This window comes from Artemia sp. Qi Xiang Cuo, chromosome 9 (assembly GCF_049724085.1).
Source record: "Artemia sp. Qi Xiang Cuo chromosome 9, ASM4972408v1, whole genome shotgun sequence".
NCBI lineage: Eukaryota > Metazoa > Arthropoda > Branchiopoda > Anostraca > Artemiidae > Artemia > Artemia sp. Qi Xiang Cuo.
This window is the reverse complement of record NC_142802.1, coordinates 68,120,549-68,143,144: the sequence shown is the minus strand read 5'-3', so window position 1 is coordinate 68,143,144 and position 22,596 is coordinate 68,120,549. Positions and strand designations below refer to the sequence as shown.

Genomic DNA, 22,596 nt, shown 5'->3' with positions numbered 1-22,596 from the left:
CTGCTCTATAATAGCAGGAGGTGTAAAAAGTCATCTGTATGACTTTATTCATAATGCTTTATAGTAGAATGATATATTAAAAAGTCCACTCACTCAGGATTCTTTCAATCTGCTGGTGACCTCTTTTTCTCGTGGTCTAATTTTCCCTGAATATCCCTAACAACCCTTAATTTACCCCAGATTCCCCTGAATCCCTATATTCAAAATAAGTGTTCCTAAAAGAAGTGATTTTCCCCTAAAATAGGGATTTTCCCCTAGAAGTGGAAGCCCTGGATGTGAAGGAAGATTTGTTCTGTGGGGAAGAATTAGCGACAGTACTAAAAGAATTAAAAAATAATAATGCTCCAGTCGCTGATAGTGTGGTAAATGCGTTTCTAAAATATGGTGGCTCTGAGGTTAGAAATAAGCTACTGAAGATTATGAACATTATTTATTAAAAAGGGGAAGTACCTAGGGATTTTAGGAAAACCCTAATTAAACCACTGTATAAGAAAGGTGATAATAACGAGTGTCGTAATTATCGAGTCATTAGCCTGGTCTCTTTAGGTAGCAGATTACTTAGTAATATGATACTTTTTAGACTGAAAGATGCTCAAGACCAAGTTATAGGAGAGGAACAGTGTGGTTTTAGAAAGGGTAGAGGATGTGTCGACCAAATTTCCGCTTTTAGGTTAATAATTGAGAAGTGCCTTAGTTATAAAACACCTTTGGTGCCCAGTTTTATAGATTATGAGCAAGCATTCGATTCTATAGATAGAAGAGCTTTAGCGAAGGTCTTATCCTTGTATGGTAAACCAGACAAATTCATTAATATCATTAGTGGTATGTACGAGAATAACAATGCTGCGGTTAAGGCAGAAAATCAGGTTAGCAGCTGCTTTCGTATTAAATCAGGAGTTAAGCAGGGTTGTTTCCTATCCCCCTTTATACGAATCATTTTGATGAACTTTGTGTTAAGAAGCACAGGAAAGGTAATGGGAGACTAGGGAATCAAATGGGAAGGAAAAATTCTCATTGACTTAGATCATGCTCATGATTTTGAGCAGCCTAGAGATAAGTGTGAGGAAAATGAATGAAGTTATAGAGGTTTTGCGAGTACAGGGTGCTAGAATAGGTTTGCAAATTAATGTTACGAAGACTAAGTCACTAAGGCTAGGAATAAGTGAATATGAAAAGGTGACGTTGGGTAATAAAAAGATTGATTGATTGATCAATCTTGATTGATCATTAATAAAAAGATTGATTAAAAGTAGAATAGCCAAGGTTCAGGGTGTTTTTTCGCAGTTAAAAAGAGTTTGGAAAGATAGGAAGATAAGTCTGAAAACCAAGATTATAATATTAGAAGCTACAGTGATGACAGTGGTCAAAATAGCTCTGAAGCATGGGCGCTCCGAAAAGCGGATGAAGATTTGCTAGCTGTTTTTCAGAGAAATTGTCGACAGATTGTTCTGGTTACCCGTTTGACTGACCGTATTTCAAACTGTAGGCTGGACAAAGTGTGGTTCAATCCCTTTTTCTAGGGCTATTTTAAGAGAAAAGTTGAGATCGCTAGGGCACCTTCTGCAGACGAAGGATGACAGATTGCCGAAGATTTTCCTTTTCGGTTAACCGTCTAGGCCTAAACGGAAAGCTGGTCGTCCGCGGTTGGGGTGGGAGGATGTCACAAAGAAAGATTTAAAGGAAGTGGGAACTTCCTGGCAAGGTATAAAGAGGGAGGCTTTGTATAGATTCGGATGGAGGAGGAGCATGCGTAGCTGTGTTGGTCTCAGGCGGCTTGTTGCTGCGATGAGTTGTTAGCAGTAGTGGTTTAATATATAAACTTGCCACATGAACACTCAACATAAGAGTTTAACCCATACTAAGCGGTTCTTGGAACGGGTAGTGGTCATTTTAAGAACGGGTGGCGGCCTAGAAGTGCCAATTCGAAATGTAGGATATAATTCCGAATTTACTGAAAAGACTGCAGTTTAAAATATATATGAAATATTTGTCCTAATTCAAGAACTGGAACCTCTTTTTTGATTGATGATATGGTAAATAGCAACATCGTATTTTTCACTCTTTCATTACCTTTCTCTTGCACATCAATACCGCACTTCCCACTCAACATAATTGTTCCAGTGGAGCAGATTAGACAACAACTGTATTGCACTTTTGAAATTATAAGGGTTATAGAAGCATAGGTTTGTCTACGTGTCTTCAAGAAGATGTAGAATTTGACTTTTAGAGTAGAGTTTATGCATTTGAACTAAGCTCTATAAATTTTTAATATATGAAAACAAATAAATGAAACAATGGAACAAATAAATGCAAACAAATAACAAAAGTTTTTTATCTTTATGTTGAATCAATTTCACTAATGTTTTCATTTTTATTTTCTATCATGGCTTGTGACATCATTCCTGTTAACCTAATTATTTAGGGCTCCCCATCGGGTTCTCTACGTCACACTAGATCTCTTCTCATCGAGCATCTTAACCGTCTAATTTCAGCATCTTACGCCTCTATTGTCACTTGCAAGTTCCGCTTCAATCATCACCTCTTAGCTAGCCCGTTCAATGCAGTAGCCCTCCCCCATATATTGTACATCGTCCCATTTTGGAAAATATTTACAAAATCTGAAAAGTCAAAAATCCGTTCGCTGTTTTTCCGTTTTGTAAAATATTTACTACGTCTACCACCTTGGCACAGAAATTCACCTATAGTTAAAATATACAAAATTGCAGACCCATACATAGCTATCTATCTAGTTATTGGAAAACATAATAGAAAAGTAGCTTATCATGAGCAAGGCCCACTTCTAGTGCAATAACTTCGTCTGTTGTTGATTTTCCTTTTTTTTCATTCTTTCTTATTTATTTTTATATATAATTATGTATGAATATGTTGATGTTGTATGTGTGAATTTGCTTTTGCTTTGTTTGATTTTGTTCCTATTTTATCCTTGATTTATTTATAATTGACGTTCTTATTTGATCTTATTGGTTTTGTCGATATTTGTCTCGTACTATTGTTTTCTTTTCTTCTAATATTTTGCTCCGTCCTTTTCAAGTTTTTATATACGGGTTTTCAGTTAATAAATAAAGAAATAAATAATAAGATGAAAATAAAATAACTGAATATACTTTTATTAAATAAGTCAAGTAATACCAATAGAAAATGAGAAAAAAATATGACAGGCCCTGCCCCCTTGAATTAAGCTAAAGTAAACATTAAAAAACATCAATTACTTAAAAAAGATTTCATTTTCTTTAAACCTGAAGACACAGATAACAGGACTAAGCATAGTTTGGTTCTATTTCTTGAAAAAAAGAACTAACGAATTAAACGATACCAAAGAGTCCCTACCTTCAATGGATAATAGATGAAATAGTCTTGCCAGACATGACTGTTAGTGTATTAATGGACAGAAGTAAAAAAAAAAGAAAAAAAAGTGAAGGTAAAGTGACCGTACCAACACCGATATGCGGACAATAACACAAAAAAAGAATAAAAGAGCTTTCATTTTATCTTTTGACCTTGCTGATTAATTTAGCCTATGTATTGTGTTTGCTAGAAAGACAAAATATATGACCAGATGAAAGGAGCAAAGCTATATATGATGGAACATCAATCCTGAATTGGAATTGGAGCCAGGGGAAGAGGAATTGGAAGAGGAATTGGAGCCACATCCTGAATTGGAGCCAGGGGAGACATATCGATGAATAAGAACAAAGAGTACATTCCACCGAATTTGCTAGGAGGACCAACTAATCGCAAAAAATTTCATACCAGTACACTGGGAATGCATTATGGTGGCAGCACATTTATGGGGCGACTGATGCCCTTGTAGTGCAACATCCTGTGTTTCTCTGAAGGCACATGAGGATCTAAGATAGGTCTAATAAATGCTAGATATGAGAGCGGAAAGAATCGAATGTGCTTGTATCAAATACAGACAAACAACCGTAAAAGAAAGAAAAAAACGAAAATTAAAGCAAGAAAAAAAAAAAAAAAAAAAAAAAATCAACCAACAGTTTAAATGTTCAAAAATATTAACTGATATAATTTCACTCTTCTCATAATAATTATATGAAGTATTGAATTCGGGGGAAACACAAGGAATTAAATGAATGCGTCCATCCACAAACACATTACTGGGAGTTCCAATTAAAATAACGTTCAGACAGTATCAAATTGCTGTACGATTTAACAGTTTCAGGACCAGAGTACATAGTAGAATGGTATTTTCTAACCCCCTTTGGAGTAAGGGAAAAGTCATTTATATCTGTACAAAGGGTATCTGTTTTTGGTTAGGAAGTGGATCTCACAACAGCATTTTTTTAAATTTCCCCTGAGATCCATGCCAGGATTAGAGGGATATCTAGTTTATCGATATTTTCTCTCTTTTTGCCAACGCAAGTTTCACGCTTTGAATTAAAGTCAAATGATGTTAGTAAATTTCAAGGCCATACCAAGAATTACTTAAAACCCAGTCTTGCCCCTCAAAAACACTGGATGTACCAATTGTAATAATAACTATCAAATTGATTTACAATTTAATAGCTCTAAAAAAAACATATGGGGTGACATATTAATTTTGTAATCATCTTTGGAGATCTACAAAAGTCATTTCAATACAAGTCCCAAGAGGCATAAACTTTCGTTATAACTCCGCATTAACAGATGAAACTGAATTTTAAATATCAAAGTAAGGAGTTGCTGTGATTAAATGGAAGGACTTTCATTAATTATCAAATTATACTGCCAAAAGCTCCTTGGATACACTTTTCGTTGTCCTGCAGGCATGGTATATCGACACATCCGTTTTACTGAACTAGTACCCTCCTCGAGGGGGAGGACCCCGAGGACATGGTCAGAGGTAGGACCGAGACTGGACTGAATATAACTTATATAGCAAGAACCAATAAAAATTGTCTTCAAAAGTCACCCTGGGACCTTTTGTTACTGTGCGTGAAAGTTCATCCTATAGTTCACACCGAGAAATAATAATGAAGTATTTCTATACACGGCAGAGTTAGCTCATTTTGCTATAAACTCAATCTCTGAATGATTGCTTTTAATAATCCCCCATTTACCGTTAGAATAATTCAAAAGTCAGATGAAAATTAGTTTTTAATTGATAATAGCCTCCAGCATGAGCAGATAAATGAGGGCATTTGTAAGAACATTGTCTGAGGAGAAGTAAAAATGTCCCCCAAATCTTCTTGTTTTGACTTTGGTTGTAAATTCCAGTAATATTTTATTTTTATCTGGCAACTTCACATAGATTATATCGAAAGCTCTAAAATAAAAATTCTACTCCAAAAGGAGCGCCTTAGCTCCGCCTTCGAGTTCAACTGAGAGATAGACGCGTGCAATCGCCTCGATTGACCAAAGCAACACCAGTTGACGTTAGCATTCGCTTTGATTCGGACCAAATTAAATAATGAGTGATAGTGAGATAGTGATTGGATTGTTGGACAATTTAGTCGATGAAGATTATGATCGTGAGAGGTGTGGAAGGTAATATAAAGCTCATTCGCGTCGCAGAATACTCTCAAGTGAGAGTGATAGCGATCAAACAAATGGCTATCGGAGCCCAGGGTTTCAAACTCGTGCTCGGTATGGCTCTCGGAGCCCTGAAATTAGTTTTAGGAACGAAGAATCTTGCTCTCGGAGCCCCACAAAAATCAATGACACAAAGCGGAAGGCTTCCCCGGAAAAGCACAAAGGTAAAAGATTAAAAGAAAACATGTCAAATGATGCTCTATTCAAAAAAATTTCTGAAGAACGTTCTGGTACCAAAGAGAGTCCCAAGATCCATAAGAAACTTGCCAAAGTTGCAAATAGAGTTTTTTCTGAGCCTTTGGAAATAGTGAAGCCAAAAGAGTTATTTGAGCACCACCCTAGGCCTGCAAATACCGAAAAAATTGTTCCTCCAAAGGTGAATAGTGAAATCTCGGCTATTCTCTCATCACAGGCTAAACAGAGGGATGCTAAGGCCCTTCAAGTGCAGCGGACAATTGCTCACTCAACATTTTGTGTTTTAGAGGCAGCAAATGCGATTCTTGAGGTAGAAAATGAGCATATTTAAGAAAAGGTTGTCAAAAACCTTACAGATGCAGTGCACATGCTTGGCCTCACCAATTACGATCTAAGTTTAAAAAGACGTCATGCGATGAAATTCGAATTGAGCCCAGATCCCACTGTAGCATCAACTTTATGTGCTCCTGAAGTCAAAGTCACGGAGCATCTTTTTGGCAGAGATATTGCCAAAACAACGTCTAAAGCTAAATCCGTGGCGGATTTGAAAAAATCTTTTGGAAAACCAAAAAACATTGCAAGGGAGAGCCTACCATTATCACCGATCGCAAAACGAGGCCCCCCGTCCAAATTATCGCACAAGGCAGGGCCAGGACCGTCAAGAGAGGTCCAAATTCCAAAATTTTCCAGAAAAGGGATAGCAAATAGCTGGTATGTACTATTTACCATACCCCACCCTTGATTTTTATGTTTTGTTGTGAATTTCAATAGGCGGTCACAACATTTGGCTGATGATTGTAAGGCGGGGAGAATTAGTAAGTAAATCTCAAAATGGCAGTCAATAACCAGTGATTTGAATATTGTAGCCTCAGGCTAAATGATTGAATTTGAGAAAACAACACTAAAAGCTTTCAAAACAAAAAAACAAAAGTTTTGCGTTTGAAGAAATACAGGCTATAAGAAAAGAAGTTGATATTTTATTGCATAAAGGTGTTATTGTTAAACTAGCCGACTTCAGAATAAAGGAAATACGTTGTATTTCTCCCATTTTTACAGTCCAAAAAGAAAGATGGGTCTACCCGGTTTATTCTTAATTTTAAAAATTTAAATGAAAACATTAAATATTACCATTTTAAAATTGAAAGTGTTCATTCTGCGGTTCTTTTGATGAAAAAAATTATTATATGGCTTCTATTGACCTAGTCGATTTTTATTATTCATGCCCTGTTGATTTTGATGATCAAATGTGGCTTTGTTTTCAAGTTGACCTTTGTTATGCGTTCACTTCAATGCCGAATGGCTTATAATCTGCCCCAAGGGTTCTTACGAAACTTATGAAACCTGTTATCTCTCTGCTTCGAAGAAAAGGGTATTTGTCAGATACGTATTTAGAATATTCTCTCCTTCTGGGAAGGTCATATTTAGAGTGTCAAAATAATGTCTATGAAACAGCGAAATTACTGTCAGAGCTGGGGTTTGTGATCCACCCAGGAAAGTCAGTTCTCATTCCAAGCCAACAAATAGAATTTCTGGGCTTTTTGTTAGATTCGCGATCAATGCGTAAGTTTGCAAGTAAACTAAATATGATTGCAAAAAAGGAACGAGAGAAACGGACAAAAAGAACCAGGCTGGGCTCCATCCAGGGATAGGATGTGTTGGTAGTATTTTCACACTGTCACTCCTCCTCCACAATAGATTCATTCACGGACGAGACGCCATCGGAATCTTTCTAGACTTCATCACCGCTTTTGACTGTATACACCAGTCTATCCTCTGGCAGATAATGCTTGAAGATAGTGTCTCAACTAAATTGATCAACCTTCTCAAAGCTTATTTTGAAGATGCGAAGACTAAGATCCGAGTGTAAGGTGAACTGACAGAAACCATTGAAATAGAGTATGGTCTTTGCCGAATGAAATAAGAGCGGCGGCTACTGCAGTTATGACAGATCTCGCAATCAGCATCCCGAAAACTATATATTTATCAACTGAGAATGATCCCAACTCTTTTATACATCTTAACAGAGATCCTATTGACAGAGTTGAAGGGTTCAAATATGTGGGAGCAATTTTGGATACTAAGGGTGGAGCATTAGATGAGGTCCAAGCTCAAATCAGCAAAGCCTGGTGTGCCTTTGGGAAACTGCTTAAGCCCCAGCGGTTGAAACAAGAAATTGAGGTGAAAACAAAAATCAGAATACACTCGGCATGCATACACTCCATACACCTATACAACTATGAAACCTGGCTACTAAAGACAGAGGAAGAACGAAAACTAGACTTTTCAGACCGGAAATGCCTAAGAGTTATTTGCAACATCGGACGGTCGCAACGAATCAGCAAAGAACTGATGAAGTTGTGTGGACAAAACTTACAATGTCAAGCGTAATCAAGAAAATATGTCTCAAATGGTTTGGCCATGTAACGGGACGCCCAAACGAGACCCTAACACGCCAGGTCCATGCTACTGAGCCTCCCTCCTCCTGGAAGAAAAACTGAGAGGACAGATCCATTCATTGTGGAACGTCGTGAAGATGGACGTCAAATCACTAAGCGGTTTCCGGAAATATGGAAGTTGGACAAGTCGTGGCTTCAACTCATTCGACGCAGATAGGGGACGTACCACTTTGGCAAAAAGTGGACCAGAAAGTCTGCACGAGGTGGTGCAACTCTGGACCACCTGGTTTTAAGTTGGGCTGAATAGGCAGTGCTTCGTATTAAGTAAGCAAGTAAGTATGTGGGCGCCAAGAGACATTTTCTACATTAGTAACAACATAATTCCGCAAAAAAGAAATTTTTTCCAACCGGCAAATTTTTCTGAAAGCGTGGAGATGAGCCTTTTTGCAATCCAAAAGATTTACCTTATGGCACTGCCATATTTGTATTACTCTTGTAGACAATTGAGGCAGATGACCTTCGGTGAAATATTTGCTGATATTATGGTCATGTACGTAATTAAGGAGGGGATGGCCTAAGAGAAGAGGACTTAACTGGTTTTTGTAGAAACTTATTTTCGATGATCTTTCTAGGGGGAAAAGGTTTTCCAGGGGCGAGTGCATCTCTACTTTCTAGCTGAGCTTAGAACTGAAACCTTTTTTTAGTCTTGGGAATTATTGAAAATACAAATTTCATCCCTGGATACTGAAATGAAACCTACAAATATTCATTTCGACAAAGTCTACAATAAAGTTAGAGTGTTTTTTTTTTGTAACGGCAACAGTTAATTTACATAGCTATTAAACAGGTGAGATTGAACATCGATGTACTAATTAGTAGACAGAAGAGATCAAATGTTCTTTTCTTTTCACTTTTTCTAACAAATCGGTGTTCATAATGATATCAACTAATTTCTAGCTCATACTGCCTATCCATTTAACAATAAATGAAAAGCCAAAAAAAATATTCAAACCAGTAAAACTTTGAGAGAGAGAGAGAAAGAGACAGAGAGAGAGGGAGAGAGAGAGAGAGAGAGAGAGAGAGAGAGAGAGAGAGAGAGAGAGAGAGAGAGAGAGAGAGAGAGAGAGAGAGAGAGAGAGAGAGAGAGAGAGAGAGAGAGAGAGAGAGAGAGAGAGAGAAAGAGAGAATAAATAGAATGAAGGAGTTTATCCCTTGTTCATTTTTTAATTAAATACATAAACTCAACAATTTCTTCTCAAGGGTTGTCTTCCAGCTGCAGAAATTAGCTTAAATGAACGACATAGCGGGGTAGTATCTGCTTTTCGTTATTAATAATAATCATTGTTCCTCTTCCTAGAGCATCCTTCCCAACACGAAGTGAGTCGTATCCAGGCATCAGTGTGGCGCTGCCTCCAACGTCCTGTGACCTCCCTGCTAATATTTTACAGAGTATCAGGGCTTTCACACTACCAGCATATCCTAAAGCTGTTTCAGGAAACTCTGAAAAATAATGTCCGTGACCATACGCTGTTCGCCTTATGTAAGAGCTTTGAAAATTATTACTGAGGATCGAATCAATATTTTTTTCAACTGGAGTACCATGGAATGCTAAAATTGGCTTGGCTTCTTCTGCGCTAGATCCGTATTTCGCAGCAAACTGTTTAGAGGTTTCCAGAAACTGCGCTTCTAATGCTGGGTTTATCACATAAGTCACTTTCACGACTTCCCTATTTTTGCACAGACGTCGAAACTGCGCCTCAGCAACGCGAAATTGATAGTCCAACTCATTTGATGGATCAAAGGATCTACTTGGATGAATTTCATATTTCTGAAACTTAGCTGATGGTATACTTCCAACGGGCACTCCCATTTGAGTAACTTTGTAAGTGATGACATATCTAGGATATGCTTGACGTGGGTCATAAATGACAAACTCATCAAATAAAACCCCACCAGCGTTTTTTGTGTCACGAGGAGCAAAAAGTGAGTCATAACCTAAGCTTCTAATGGTTCCCAAATTCATTGTATATTGAGGAGTGGAGACCTTCATTTCTTTTCCAAGCAGAACGTCGCATAATATAAGTATATTTGACCCTTTTGTATAGACTTTTTGTGCACTCTTGCTAGAATCAGTGGCAAAGTAAATACCACAGCCAAACATTCGCTGTTGGCCATCATTGCGCGGTAGTCGGAAGCCATTATAAATAATTTTCTCACAAGCTTCAGCATTTGTACCGTGAAATTTTTCACGTGAATTTGAAGGTTCAAATAAATTGGCTTGACATGAGTGAAAAGCTTCGAGTAAATTTGCGTTAAAAACCTCTTGAACTGATGTAACCTCAGGGTGCCAGCTATGAGTAGGTTGGATGTACTTAAGAACTTTGTCTCTAACATCTAGGAAGACAGACGACGAGGGATCCAAACCGGATACTTTAAACCTTGTTGTCTCATTTCGATACTCAAGTGCCTTTTGCTTGGCAATTTCTTGGTACGTTTCCAGCTGACGTTTTCGTATTTCTGGAAACAAAAATATGTTTGTTTAAACATGTTTTATTGCTTATCTACTTTTTTTAAGTACACAGAATTGCAGAGTTTTAATTAACAGTTTCTTTCTTTTTTTTTCTTTCATAAATTTATCTTTTCTTTCATGAAATCTTTTCTATTATTAATAATCTTTTCTTTGCTTTTTTTTCTTTCATAATTTTACATATGACTAGTAAAGTGACAAGATTACCAACTCAGGTAAACTTGTATAACAAAAAACACATAAAATACTCGGTGGCGCAATTTCGTCCAAATCCTGTGGGGGGGGGGGGGCAAAGTTCAAGCTAATTTTTTCAAATCAAGTGAAAATGACATTGAAAAGTGAAAAATGTATGATACCATAAAGGTAAAGATATACTAAAGAAAACTGACCCGTTTCTGTGGATGCTTGAATTATTTAGGCTTATCTTAGTTTTGACAACAATTTGCAAGAAACTAAATTTCAGCTGGAGGTGGAACATGGGTTAGGGGACTGAAGTTTGGGGGGGGGGGGCGGCAAACTGAGGTATGGGAGGGGCACTTGCCTTCCTACCCCATAGAAAATTACGCTTCTGAAGGTATTCATGAGCACAATTGAATAAATAAACAAAGTGAAATATTGTAATGTTTATATACAGTGTTTTGAAGTTTCAAATCTCTGATTAACGTAACCAAAACACTACACACATAATTAGCATTTTACATGATTCCTAGGGGGCCAAAATCTCCAATACCATAGGAATAACATAGGTCTTGACTAAGACAATAACTCTAGACCTAGACCTAAAATATGCTATATTTTATACACAGTTTATATAATTAGCAGTATGATCATTCTCTATCTCTCCCATTATAAAAACCCGGACCGGGGTGCGAGTGCTCCGGAGAACGTTTTGGCAGATATAAACATAGGCGAAGTCAGATTAGCGGGAATGCAGGTTAGTCTGTTTCCGACTGTTTCCATCAAAGTGCATTGAAACAAACGGAAATAAAGCTAATGCAGAAACAAGCTAAGGCTAACAAGCTCCGCTAAGGCAGAAATAAGTGGGAGGAGCTTTTTGTTCACGAAGACCAGAAATGATCTGCGATAAGCTTACTGGTATATTCTGTCTACTGTGATTTTATATATGCTATATTTTATATATATTTAAGGTTTATGTGCTATATTTCAGGTCTAATTTTAGACCTAAAATTTAGGTCTAATTTACATTTTAGGTCTAAATTTAGGTGTTATATTTCAGTGTTATATTTTAGGTCTAAATTTAGGTCATATTTTAGGTCTACCCTCTAGACCTAAAATATGAACCTGGCTTGATATGCAAAGCTTTTGATTTGCAAGACAAAAAGTAAAACACTGAATACTTCGAAAGAAAAAAAAAATATGAATGTTTGAATATATGGCATTTCGAAAGATTATTAGGTGGCGGTGCATTGTTTCAATATCAAAGGGATAAATGGAAGTTGGCAATACTGTTGCTCGAACTACTTGGGTTTCTACTCCTAAGGACACCATGAGTGGAGCTCCGATAAGTCGCTTTTTGAGAGAAAACTTCTGTTCTGTTTGCTTGCACTTTATAAAAATACAACTACTAAGAATAGGATTCAAATTTAAAAAAGAAAAGAAAAAAAAAACGGCAAAATAGCTTTATGAAAAAAAAACGGATTCAAAATTTGTTTACTAACTTTATCGTAACAAAAAAAAAAAAAAAAAAAAAAAAAAACAGAACAAAAAATATGAACAAGTTATTTTAAGAATGTACGACCAAAGGCACAGTCTTTTAGAAGCTATATTGTGAAATATAAAAAAAATATGAACCAAAATCTTTGCAAGAGAATAAGCACTATAATAAAAAACAAGCTGTTTTCAAGTTCTTGTTAGATATCAAACACGTGTTTACTGGTATGCGCGTTTGTTGTGTTTTAATTTAGTGTATATTTGAGAAAATTGTCCCTAATTTCCTGGAAAACAGAGGAGAAATAATTCAAATATTTTTGAGAATTTTCATTTCCTCAACTTCTTTTAGTTTGCTTCACATTGAGTCGAACATGAAAGAGAAACTTTTGATAAGAGGGCAGAATTTATGCAAGACAGTATTCAGTGCGGAGGGTCGGCAGGTTTGACTCCCTCCCTTAAAAGAAAAAGAAAATCGGCCGATTCGTAAAAAAGCAAAAAAAAAAATGGATAAAAGAAAAGTTTTTTGATGCGTTTTGAAAAGTTTTACAGAGTTTTGAAATAATTCAAAGTTTCTTGGAAAACGGAGGAGGAATCGATTCAGACTAGACTTTCAATCTTGTGGTTTCGTCTCTATGCTCGACCGTCCCTTGTTTTACAGTCTGGGAATATTTTAAGCTATTCAATATTTCAAGGTTACGTGTTTATAATTCTGAAAAAGAGTAAATGAAAGAAAACAAATATACTTTTACCTTTTCAATTGAAGGTCTATATTCTTTATTTTTATAGTCACCGTTTTAGTAAAAACAATAACTTTTGTTTTCTTGAATCGCAAAACCTTTTTTTTGCATAGTTCTACTCTCCAAGACTGTTCAGGTGAAATTGTGAAAAGTCCATGGTTTAGGTACGTTTAGGCACAAATTTCGGTTTTCTGGTTCATATCTACAAAAGTAGGTATAGCAATGGCATTCTGGCCTACCCTGCGCCTAGGGCAAAATCTTTGTTAACGCCCCCTACCTCTCTCCCACAAACTTTTTTGGCCAAATTTTAACAACATTTTCATTTGTTAGCAAAATTATTTTTAATTTATTATTACAATTATTTAATCACTATTCATTATTTTAACTATTTTTATTTTGTAATGCATTTTTATATATTAATTAATGAATAATTTACTAATTATTTTCATTTATTAAATGCACCCTCTATTTTATTTTGATAAACATAAAACTTCAATAATTACAAAATGATTACAACCGTTAGTTTATTTATTTTAAATTTCGCGTCCCTAAATTTCTACACCTTGGGCAAGTGCCCCTTGCATCCTTACCCTAAAACTGACTCCGAGGTATAATTTTGCCGAAAAAAAATACTTTAAATATATGCTTACTTTGGTGTTTTGTACTTGGATAACCAGTTTAACAATTACAAAAAAGCCTGTTAAATCTTAAAACAACGAAATACGGGGAGCTAGACATAGATTTGCATCATGGCTTTAATCCTTTCACGATCTGTGGTTCATTTCCTCCAGGTGGTTTTATTCTGGAGGAATAGAGTTTAAATCACAACAGACCCGAATGAAGGGCACAATTTAGAAGGTTCAAGAGCATAGCCTTACTCAGGCGAAGCAAGGGGTATGTGCAAGTGTTATAAATCCAGGCTGCAAAGGAAATGAAGGCACCCCAGCCCAAATTGGACCTGAATTTTGAGTAGCCTTTGCCTTCGCATACTTTGTTTTCAAATATATACAAAAAATTTTGCTCTTCGGCTGGTACATAAATAATTTTTAATAAAAAAAGTTTTTAAAGAATGATCATTCCTCTGTATTGTACATGTCTCATAAGAAACTATCAAATAATTCGTGATAACAAACTGTAAGTAAGGAGTGACCCAGCTCAATAGTAACCTAAACTCTAAAAAAACGGAATTTTGATACAAATAAATATATCAAAAGAATTGGCTTTTTACGCTAATTTTAAATATATAAATTTCATTAAGTTTATCTTACCCATAAAAGGTTTCGAGACTGAAAAATATTTCCTGATTTTGATAAAAGAGGTAAACAGCCCCTAAAAGTCAAGTGATCTCAATGAAAATCAGACCATCAGATTCAGCGTATCAGAGAACCCTACTGTAAAGGTTTCAAGCTCCTATTCGCAACAATGTGGAATTTTATATTTTTTGCCAGAAGAAAGATCACGGATACGTGTTTATTTGTTTTTTTCCTAGGGTTGATCGTATTGACCCCATGGTCCTAGAATATCGGGAGAGGGCTCGTCCGAACGAAAATTTGAAATTTTAGTGCCTTTTAACGTGATCAAAAAATCGGAGTGCAACTAGGCCCCCTCCCACGCCCTTTTTTCCCAAAATCGTCCGATCAAAATTTTGAGATAGCCATTTTGTTCATCATAGTTGAAAGGCCCATTAACTATGCCTTTTGATATAACATACACCCCCCCCCCTCCACAGCCCTAGGGGAAAGGTCTTTAAGTTATAAAATTTGTCCATTGTTAACGCATCGCATAGTATTTGGTCTTGGGATGTATGCATACATTTTCGGGGGGGGGGGGTGGCGAATTTTCTTCTGGAGGTTGTTTCATGGGGGAATTTCCAATGGGGAGGGAAGTTTCCAGGGAGTGAACTTGTCAGGGGAAATTATACTCGGGGGATTTTGCAAGAATTCTTATAAAAATTCTTTTTATATGTCTTGCCGTTCTCTTTTCCGTCTCAATTTTACGTGCAGACTGGTTAAGAGTAATTGTCCGGGGTGAATTTTCACCGGGATTGAATTACCTAGAGGATATTTCCATGGATAGGGGTTTCTCCGTGGAGGTGGGGCCAGAGTTCCTGGCATTATTTAAAAACGATCAGAAATAAAAAAAAGTTTTTAACACTAAAAGTAAGGAGCAACATTATAACTTAAAACAAACAGAACTTATGACGTATATAAAGGGGGTTGTTCCCTCCTCAACACCTTGCTATTTACGCTAAAGTTTGAATTTTATCCCAATTCTTTAATAATGACTTCTGAAACACAAGGGCCGTTTAATTAGAACAATGAGACGCTTTTTTAAAAGTACTAAAAAACTTTAGCGTAAAGAGCGAGGAAGAGGGGTCAACCCCCTTCTTATACATAATAATTTCTGTTCGTTTTAAGTCTTAAGGTTGCTTCTTACTTTTACTTAAAAAAACTTGTTTTTTTCTATTTGATTCCGAAATAAAAAGCATTAAAAATACGGTGGTTTAAGAAAACACCATCAAAAACAAAAGAGAGAGAGAGAGAGAGAGAGAGAGAGAGAGAGAGAGAGAGAGAGAGAGAGAGAGAGAGAGAGAGAGAGAGAGAGAGAGAGAGAGAGAGAGAGAGAGAGAGAGAGAGAGAGAGAGAGAGAGAGAGAGAGAGAGAGAGAGAGAGAGAGAGAGAGAGAGAGAGAGAGAGAGAGAGAGAGAGAGAGAGAGAGAGAGAGAGAGAGAGAGAGAGAGAGCGAGAGAGAGAGAGAGAGAGAGAGAGGGAGAGAGAGTGAGAAAGGGAGAGAGAGAGAGAGAGAGAGAGAGAGAGAGAGAGAGAGAGAGAGAGAGAGAGAGAGAGAGAGAGAGAGCATCATATCTTGCATTGAAGACATAGATGCAGGATTACCTGAAGACATAGATGCAGGATTATCAAGTATCTGCGTGTATCTGTTCTGCAATAATGAATTTGTTATCTAAGATACCAGAAAATGAAAGGTGGCAGTGGCCCAGACGTTAGTTTACCGTTCCTTCCTACACTCTTGATATTTATCACAGGCAGCGCAATAGCGTTGCCTAAGTAAAGTTGTTGGCGCAATTTATATTTTTTGGGGTCTTAGACCAGAGCACTTTGTATCGAAGGAGTTGTCCTAGAAACTTCAAAAAGGGCTCATTTGATTGGAAATTTAAACAGGTAGTTCCCTTTTTAATAGTTGAAAGTAATTGGAAGGCAACTAACCCCCCTCCCATGCCCACCCTTTCCCCAGACACAACCAAACAAAATTTTGAGATGGCTATTTTGTTAAACGTAGTTGAAAGGTTCGAAAATTATGTCACAGTTTTCCCAGCAAAGGTTGTAAGTTATGCCCTGGGGGAATATTTTTTATAGAAAGCGTTGTCATAGGAACTTAAAAAGGGCTCATTCGATTGGAAATTGAGAGGGCTAGTGCCCCTTTTGATAGTCAAAAGTAATCGGAGGGCAAATGCCTCCCCCCACGCCCATCATTTCTCCAAAAACATTCAAGCAAAATTTTGATATAGCCACTTTGTTCAAAGTAGTTAGGAACTCTGGAAATTATGTCTCTGAAGATGACAACCCCCTCCCTACAGCCCTCAGAGCAAAGGTTGTAAGTTATGCCCTGGGGGAATATAAGGTTTTATAGAAAGCGTTGTCATAGGAACTTAAAAAGGGCTCATTCGATTGGAAATTGAGAGGGCTAGTGCCCATTTTGATAGTCAAAAGTAATCGGAGGGCAAATGCCTCCCCCCACGCCCATCATTTCTCCAAAAACATTCAAGCAAAATTTTGATATAGCCACTTTGTTCAACATAGTTGAAAAGTCTGGAAATTATGTCTCTGAAGATGACACCATCCCCCTCCCCCCGTACTGCCCTCAGGACAAGGGTTGTAAGTTATACCCTTGGGACATATAAGGTTTTATAGAAAGCGTTGTCGTAGAAAGTTCAAAAAGGGCTAATTAGATTGGAAAATGAGAGGACTAGTGCCTTTTTATTAGTAGAAAGTGATCAAAGGGCAAATGCCCCAACCCACGCCCATCATTTCCTCAAACTACTTCAAACCGCAATTTTGAAACAACTATTGTGTTTAATTTGGTTGAAAGCTCCGGAAACTCTGTCTTTGAGGATGACAAATCTCCCCCCCCCAGCCCTCAGGACAAGGGTTGTAAGTTATACCCTGGGGGATATAAGGTTTTTTATAGAAAGTGTAGTCATATAAACTTCGGAGGGAGCTCACTGGATTGGTATTGAGAACCTCTAGTGCCCTTTTTAAGAGTCAAAGTGATCGGAGGGCAACTACCCCCCCCCCTCCACCCCCCCAAACACGTCGTATTGTCCCGAAATGCATCTAATAGAAATTTTGAGATAGCCATTTTATTCAAAATAGTCTAAATTTACTATAACAAGGCTTTTGGGGTTAAAAAAAAACCAGAGCCTGGGAGCAAGGGTTGTAAGTTATGCCCCGGGGGCATTTAAGATTTTTATAGAAGGGATGGTTGTATAAACTTTAGAGGAGGCTCATTTTATCGGAATTTCTAGTTCCCTTTTAAGAGTCAAAAGTGATGAAGGGCAGGAAGCCCCTCCCCCCAACTAACCCTTTTCACCAAACGAACCTGATTAAAATTGGGAGATAGCGATTTTGCTGAAAATATTCAAAAAACATATAACAATGCCTCTAGGGTTGACACAACCCCCCAGTGCCCTGGAAATAAGGCTGTAAGTCATGCCATGGGGGCATATAAGGTATTTTATGGAATAGGTGGTGGTATAAACTTCAGATGGGGCTCATTTGATTTGAAATTGGAAGTTGTAGTGCTTTTTTTAAGAGTCAAAAGTGATTTAAGAGCAACCAGCCTCCCTACAACTCTCATCATTTCCCCAAAGACGTCCAATCAAAATTTGGAGATAGAAAATTTGTCCATTGTAGTCGAAGGGCCCAGAAATTATATCTTGGAGGAATACATTCCCGCCCCCAAAGCTCTTAGGGTAAGGGTTGTAAATTATGCCCCAGGGGCATAGAAGGTTCTATAGAAAGGGCGGTCGTATATACTTAGGAGGCGACTCATTGAATGGGTAATCTGAATTTCTAGTGCCCTTGTTAAGAGGCAAAGTGATCTGAGGGCAGCTAGCCCCCCCCCCCAAAGCAAATCGTGTTTTCCCAAAATACATCGAACAAAAATTTTTAGACAGTCATTTTATTCAAAATAGTCCAATGATCAGATAAAAAGGCTTTTGGGGTTAAAAAAAAAAAAAAAAACACCAGAGCAGGGGGGCGAGGGCTGTAAGTTATGCCACGGGGCATTTAAGCTTCTTATGGAAGGGATGGTTGTTCAACTTTAGAAGAGGTTCATTTGGTTGAAAATTGGAAGTGCTAGTTCCTTTTTAAGCGTCAAAAGTGATGGAGGGAATTTAGCAACCCCCCCCCCCGACAACCCCTCTTTTCACCAAACGCATCGGATTGAAATTATGAGATAGCGATTTTATTCAAAATAGTCCAAAGAAAATATAATAATGCCTATAGAATGGATACAACCCCCAGCGCCCTGGGGATAGGGTTGCAAGTTATACTATGAGGACATATAAAGTTTTTATGGATCATTTCCTTTAACACCTCGAATCAAAATTTGGAGATAACAATACTGTCCATCGTAGTTGAAGGGTCCGGAAATTATGTCTGTGAGAAAAACCACCCCTCCCCCTACAGCACTCAGGGCAAGGGTTGTAAGTTATGCCCTCGGGGCATATAAGACTCTTATAGAAAGTATAGTCGTATATGCTTTGAAGGGGACTCATTGGGTTGGTAATCAGAAGTTCTAGTGTCCTATTTAAGAGTCAAAGTGATCAGAACTCACCTACTCTCACCCTCCCCCCATACAAACATGATCTGTTTTCCCGAGATGCATCCAATAAATATTTTGAGACAGGCCTCTTATTGAAAATAGTCCGAAAGTCCTATAACAAGGCTTTTGAGGTTGATACAAAGCATCAGAGCCTAAGGGCGAGAGTTGTAAGTTATACCCCTGGGACTTTTAAGGTTCTTATGGAAGGGATGATTATATAAACTTTAGAGGTGCCTCATTTGGTCGAAGTTGGAAATTCTAGTTCTCTTTTAAGAGTCAATACTGATGGAGGTCAACTAGCCCCCCCCCCCCAACTACCCCTCTTTTAACCATATGTATCTGATTGAAAATGTGCGATGGCAATTTCGTTTAAAATAGTTCAAAGAATATATAACAGTGCCTCTAGGGTTGGAACAACCCCCAAGAGCCCTGAGGCAAGGGCCTTAAGTTGTGCCCTGGGGGCATATAAGATTCTTATGGAATGGATGGTAGCATTAAATTAAGATGGATATCATTTGATTTTAAATTGGAAGTTATAGTGCACTTTTTAAGAGTCAAGGTAATTTTGAGAGACCCCCCACGCCCATCATTTTCCATAGCAAACATCCAAAAAAAGTTTTGAGACATCAATTTTTTTTCAGCATTGTTGAAAAGATCAGTAATTATGTGTTTGGGGATCTCAACCCCCCCCCCCCGCAAGGCCTCGGGGCAAGGGCTGCAAGATAGACGATTTGTCCATTGTTTACATATAGAATATGTTATTGATAAAAGGGTATCCATGTTTGACTTCTACTTTCCCAAAATACGAAGGGCATTGAGATGAGTCTTTCAGGGAATGTTGACGGGAGTGTGGAAATAAATCATAATATGTTATGTGTAAATGGGTGGTCAAAAGGGTGTAACTCAGGAATGACTGAGTATATTAATTTGGAATTTTCAGGAAATGACAAGGGAGATGATCAAGTGACCAAAAAGGCAATATTTGCACGCTATTACTACTACAACTACTGCTGCTTCTACTGCTACCACTAGAAATATTACTACTACCACTACTATCACTACAACTACTACTTCTGTAGCGAGTACTACTAAGGCTGAGGATATTGAAAAAAAATATCTGAGGAAACGTTGAGGGAAAATTTGAACTAAATCAAAACATACTACGTGTATACAGATTGCTGATACGGTAATATTGCTGATGCTGATCAGTAATATTTTTGGAACGGCTTATCATATCAAAAGAAAACTTCAGGGGCATCATGAATGGGATGTTCAGTTGACTAAAAGGCAAAATTTACCTGTTACTACTGCTATTAATACTGCTGCTACTGCTGTTACTACTGATAGTTATACACTATTACTGCTACTACTGTTCCTAATACTACCACTACTACTTCGATGCTAGTGCAATTAAGGCTACACGCGTGAAGGTGAAAATTTGACAGAATATTCCGGGGGAATTTGAATTAAATCAAAACACACTATGCGCATGCAGATTGTCATAAGGTTGTATTTCAAGAATTGACTTTTGTATTACTTTCGGAGAATACTTAAAGGGGAAGGTGAATTGACAAAAAGGTAATATATGCGTGTCACTGCTAACACTAATACAACTGCTACTTTTCCTTATGCTACAACTGCTACTAAACTACTCCAACTGCTACTTTAATTCCAACAACTTGTAAAGCTTAGAGTATTAAGGTAAAAAGGGCGTCAAAAGCGTGGCAAAAACGCACATCAACAATATTTTTGGAACGGGTTAGGGTGTCAAGGTGAATCTTCTGGGGCATCATGAAAGCGATGTTCAACTGAACGGCAATATGCACATGCTACTACCGCTAATAATACTGCTACTACTACTTTTACTGCTGCTGCTAATATAACACTAACACTGCAACTGCTTTTAATACCACCGAAACTACTGTGACAGTAATACTATTAAGGCTAAGTCTATGAAGGTAAAATTTGAGAGAATATTGATGGCAGCTAAGAACTAACAAAAGAGACTGTGTGCATTTAGATTTTCAAAATTGCGTATCTTAAGAATTGGTTTCTGTATTAAGTTAGAAATCTCGGAGAATACTTTAAGGGGAAGATCAATTGACCAAAAGGCAAAATGTGCACACTGCTACTAATACTACTGCTACTGTACCATATAATAGTTCTACCACTACTATAATTATTGCTCCAATTGCTACTTCTACCACAGCTACTTGTAAGGTAAAGGGCATTAACATGAAAATTTCAAAAAGTATACGAATATACAGGTTAAAAAGAGCAAATCGACAATCTCATAGCAATGGCTAATTGTATTGAGTTGAGTAGTTATACAACTGCTGTGACTACTATTACAGCTATGCCTAAGGGTATGAAGGTGAAATTTTCAGAGATTATTTCTGAAAATTTCTGTTTTACGGATGACAACCTGCCATCCATATGCATGCTGTCAAAAGGGCATATTGGCAATATTTTAAGGAACAGTTTCATATATGAGATTAAAACTTATAACACTTGTTTTGGGGGATGTTGAACAAACCAAGAGACAATATTTGCATCATAATACTACTGCTTCTACTCCTACAACTACTACTACAGCTACTATTATTAGTATTGCTACTACTACTACTGCTACTAAATTTTAGACTACTACTATTAACTCTACTCCTACTGCTGATATTCTAACTACTGGTGCTACTAATACTACTAATAAATCTATGGGTATTAAGGGGAAAACTGCGCAATATTGTAACTGTATTGAAATAAGTCGAAACTATACCCACAAAGGTTGTCAAGAGGACGTATCAGCAATACTTCAGGCCCGGTTGATGGAAGTTAAAAGTTTTATTGTGTATTGAAGGGATGTTGAAAAAAAGGTGCTGTGTGCATACTGCTACTAATGCTACTACTGCTACTACAACTATTGCTACTACATAAACTAACTGTATTAAGGCGTAGCTTTAAATGAATATATAGTCGGATGCTGAACTAAATCAAAACGAACTATGATCATATAAATTGTCAATAGGGTGACAAAGCAAAATCACAATAACGGCTTACATTATTATGTTAGACCTTTCAGGGTAAGTTATGACAGATTTTGAACTAGCCAGAAGACAGTATGTGTATACTTTTGATAAAACTTCTACGGTTACTGTGACTAATGACACTTAAGGGCATTAAGTAGAAATGTTTAGGGGGAGTTTCAATTAAATAAAAAACTATACGCATGCAAGTATTAAAAGGACATGTAAGCAATAACATAGGCAGCGCTGGTCTATCATAACAAGTAATATTATTGATATTTTAAAGGAGCTAATTTGGTTGGAAATTCAAAGGGATAGTACCATTTTTAAGAGTCAAAAGTGATTGGAGGGCAATCAGCTCTCCTCTTTACCTAATAATTTTCCAAACACTGCTAATAGAAATTTAAAATAGCCATTTTGTTCAGCATAGCTGAACGGTCTTGTAACTGTATCTCCAGAGCTTTTCCGTAGGTTAACCCTCTACAGTTATGCAATTTGCCCATTATGTTAAAAAAATAAATATTAAATCAAAATACACTGTGTTAATGCTAATTGCCAATAAGGCATCTCAGCAGTATCCCAAGAATGACTGAGGGTATTATGTTCAAAATTTTAGTGCTGCTTGTATTACTACTTCTGCTCTTAAAATTTAA

General features: G+C 37.2%; 1 protein-coding gene across 1 annotated transcript in view; it reads right to left on the bottom strand.

Moving 5' to 3' along the window:
* Positions 1–6,501: 6,501 nt before the first annotated feature.
* The window catches only part of LOC148948966 (NFX1-type zinc finger-containing protein 1-like), a 147,372-nt gene continuing 131,277 nt past the window's right edge, over positions 6,502–22,596 (bottom strand). The window contains exon 19 of the mRNA XM_089095073.1: positions 6,502–10,658. Within this exon, the coding sequence (XP_088951199.1) occupies positions 9,424–10,658 (1,235 nt within the window). The 3' untranslated portion in view covers positions 6,502–9,423. The remainder of the gene's footprint in view (positions 10,659–22,596) is intronic.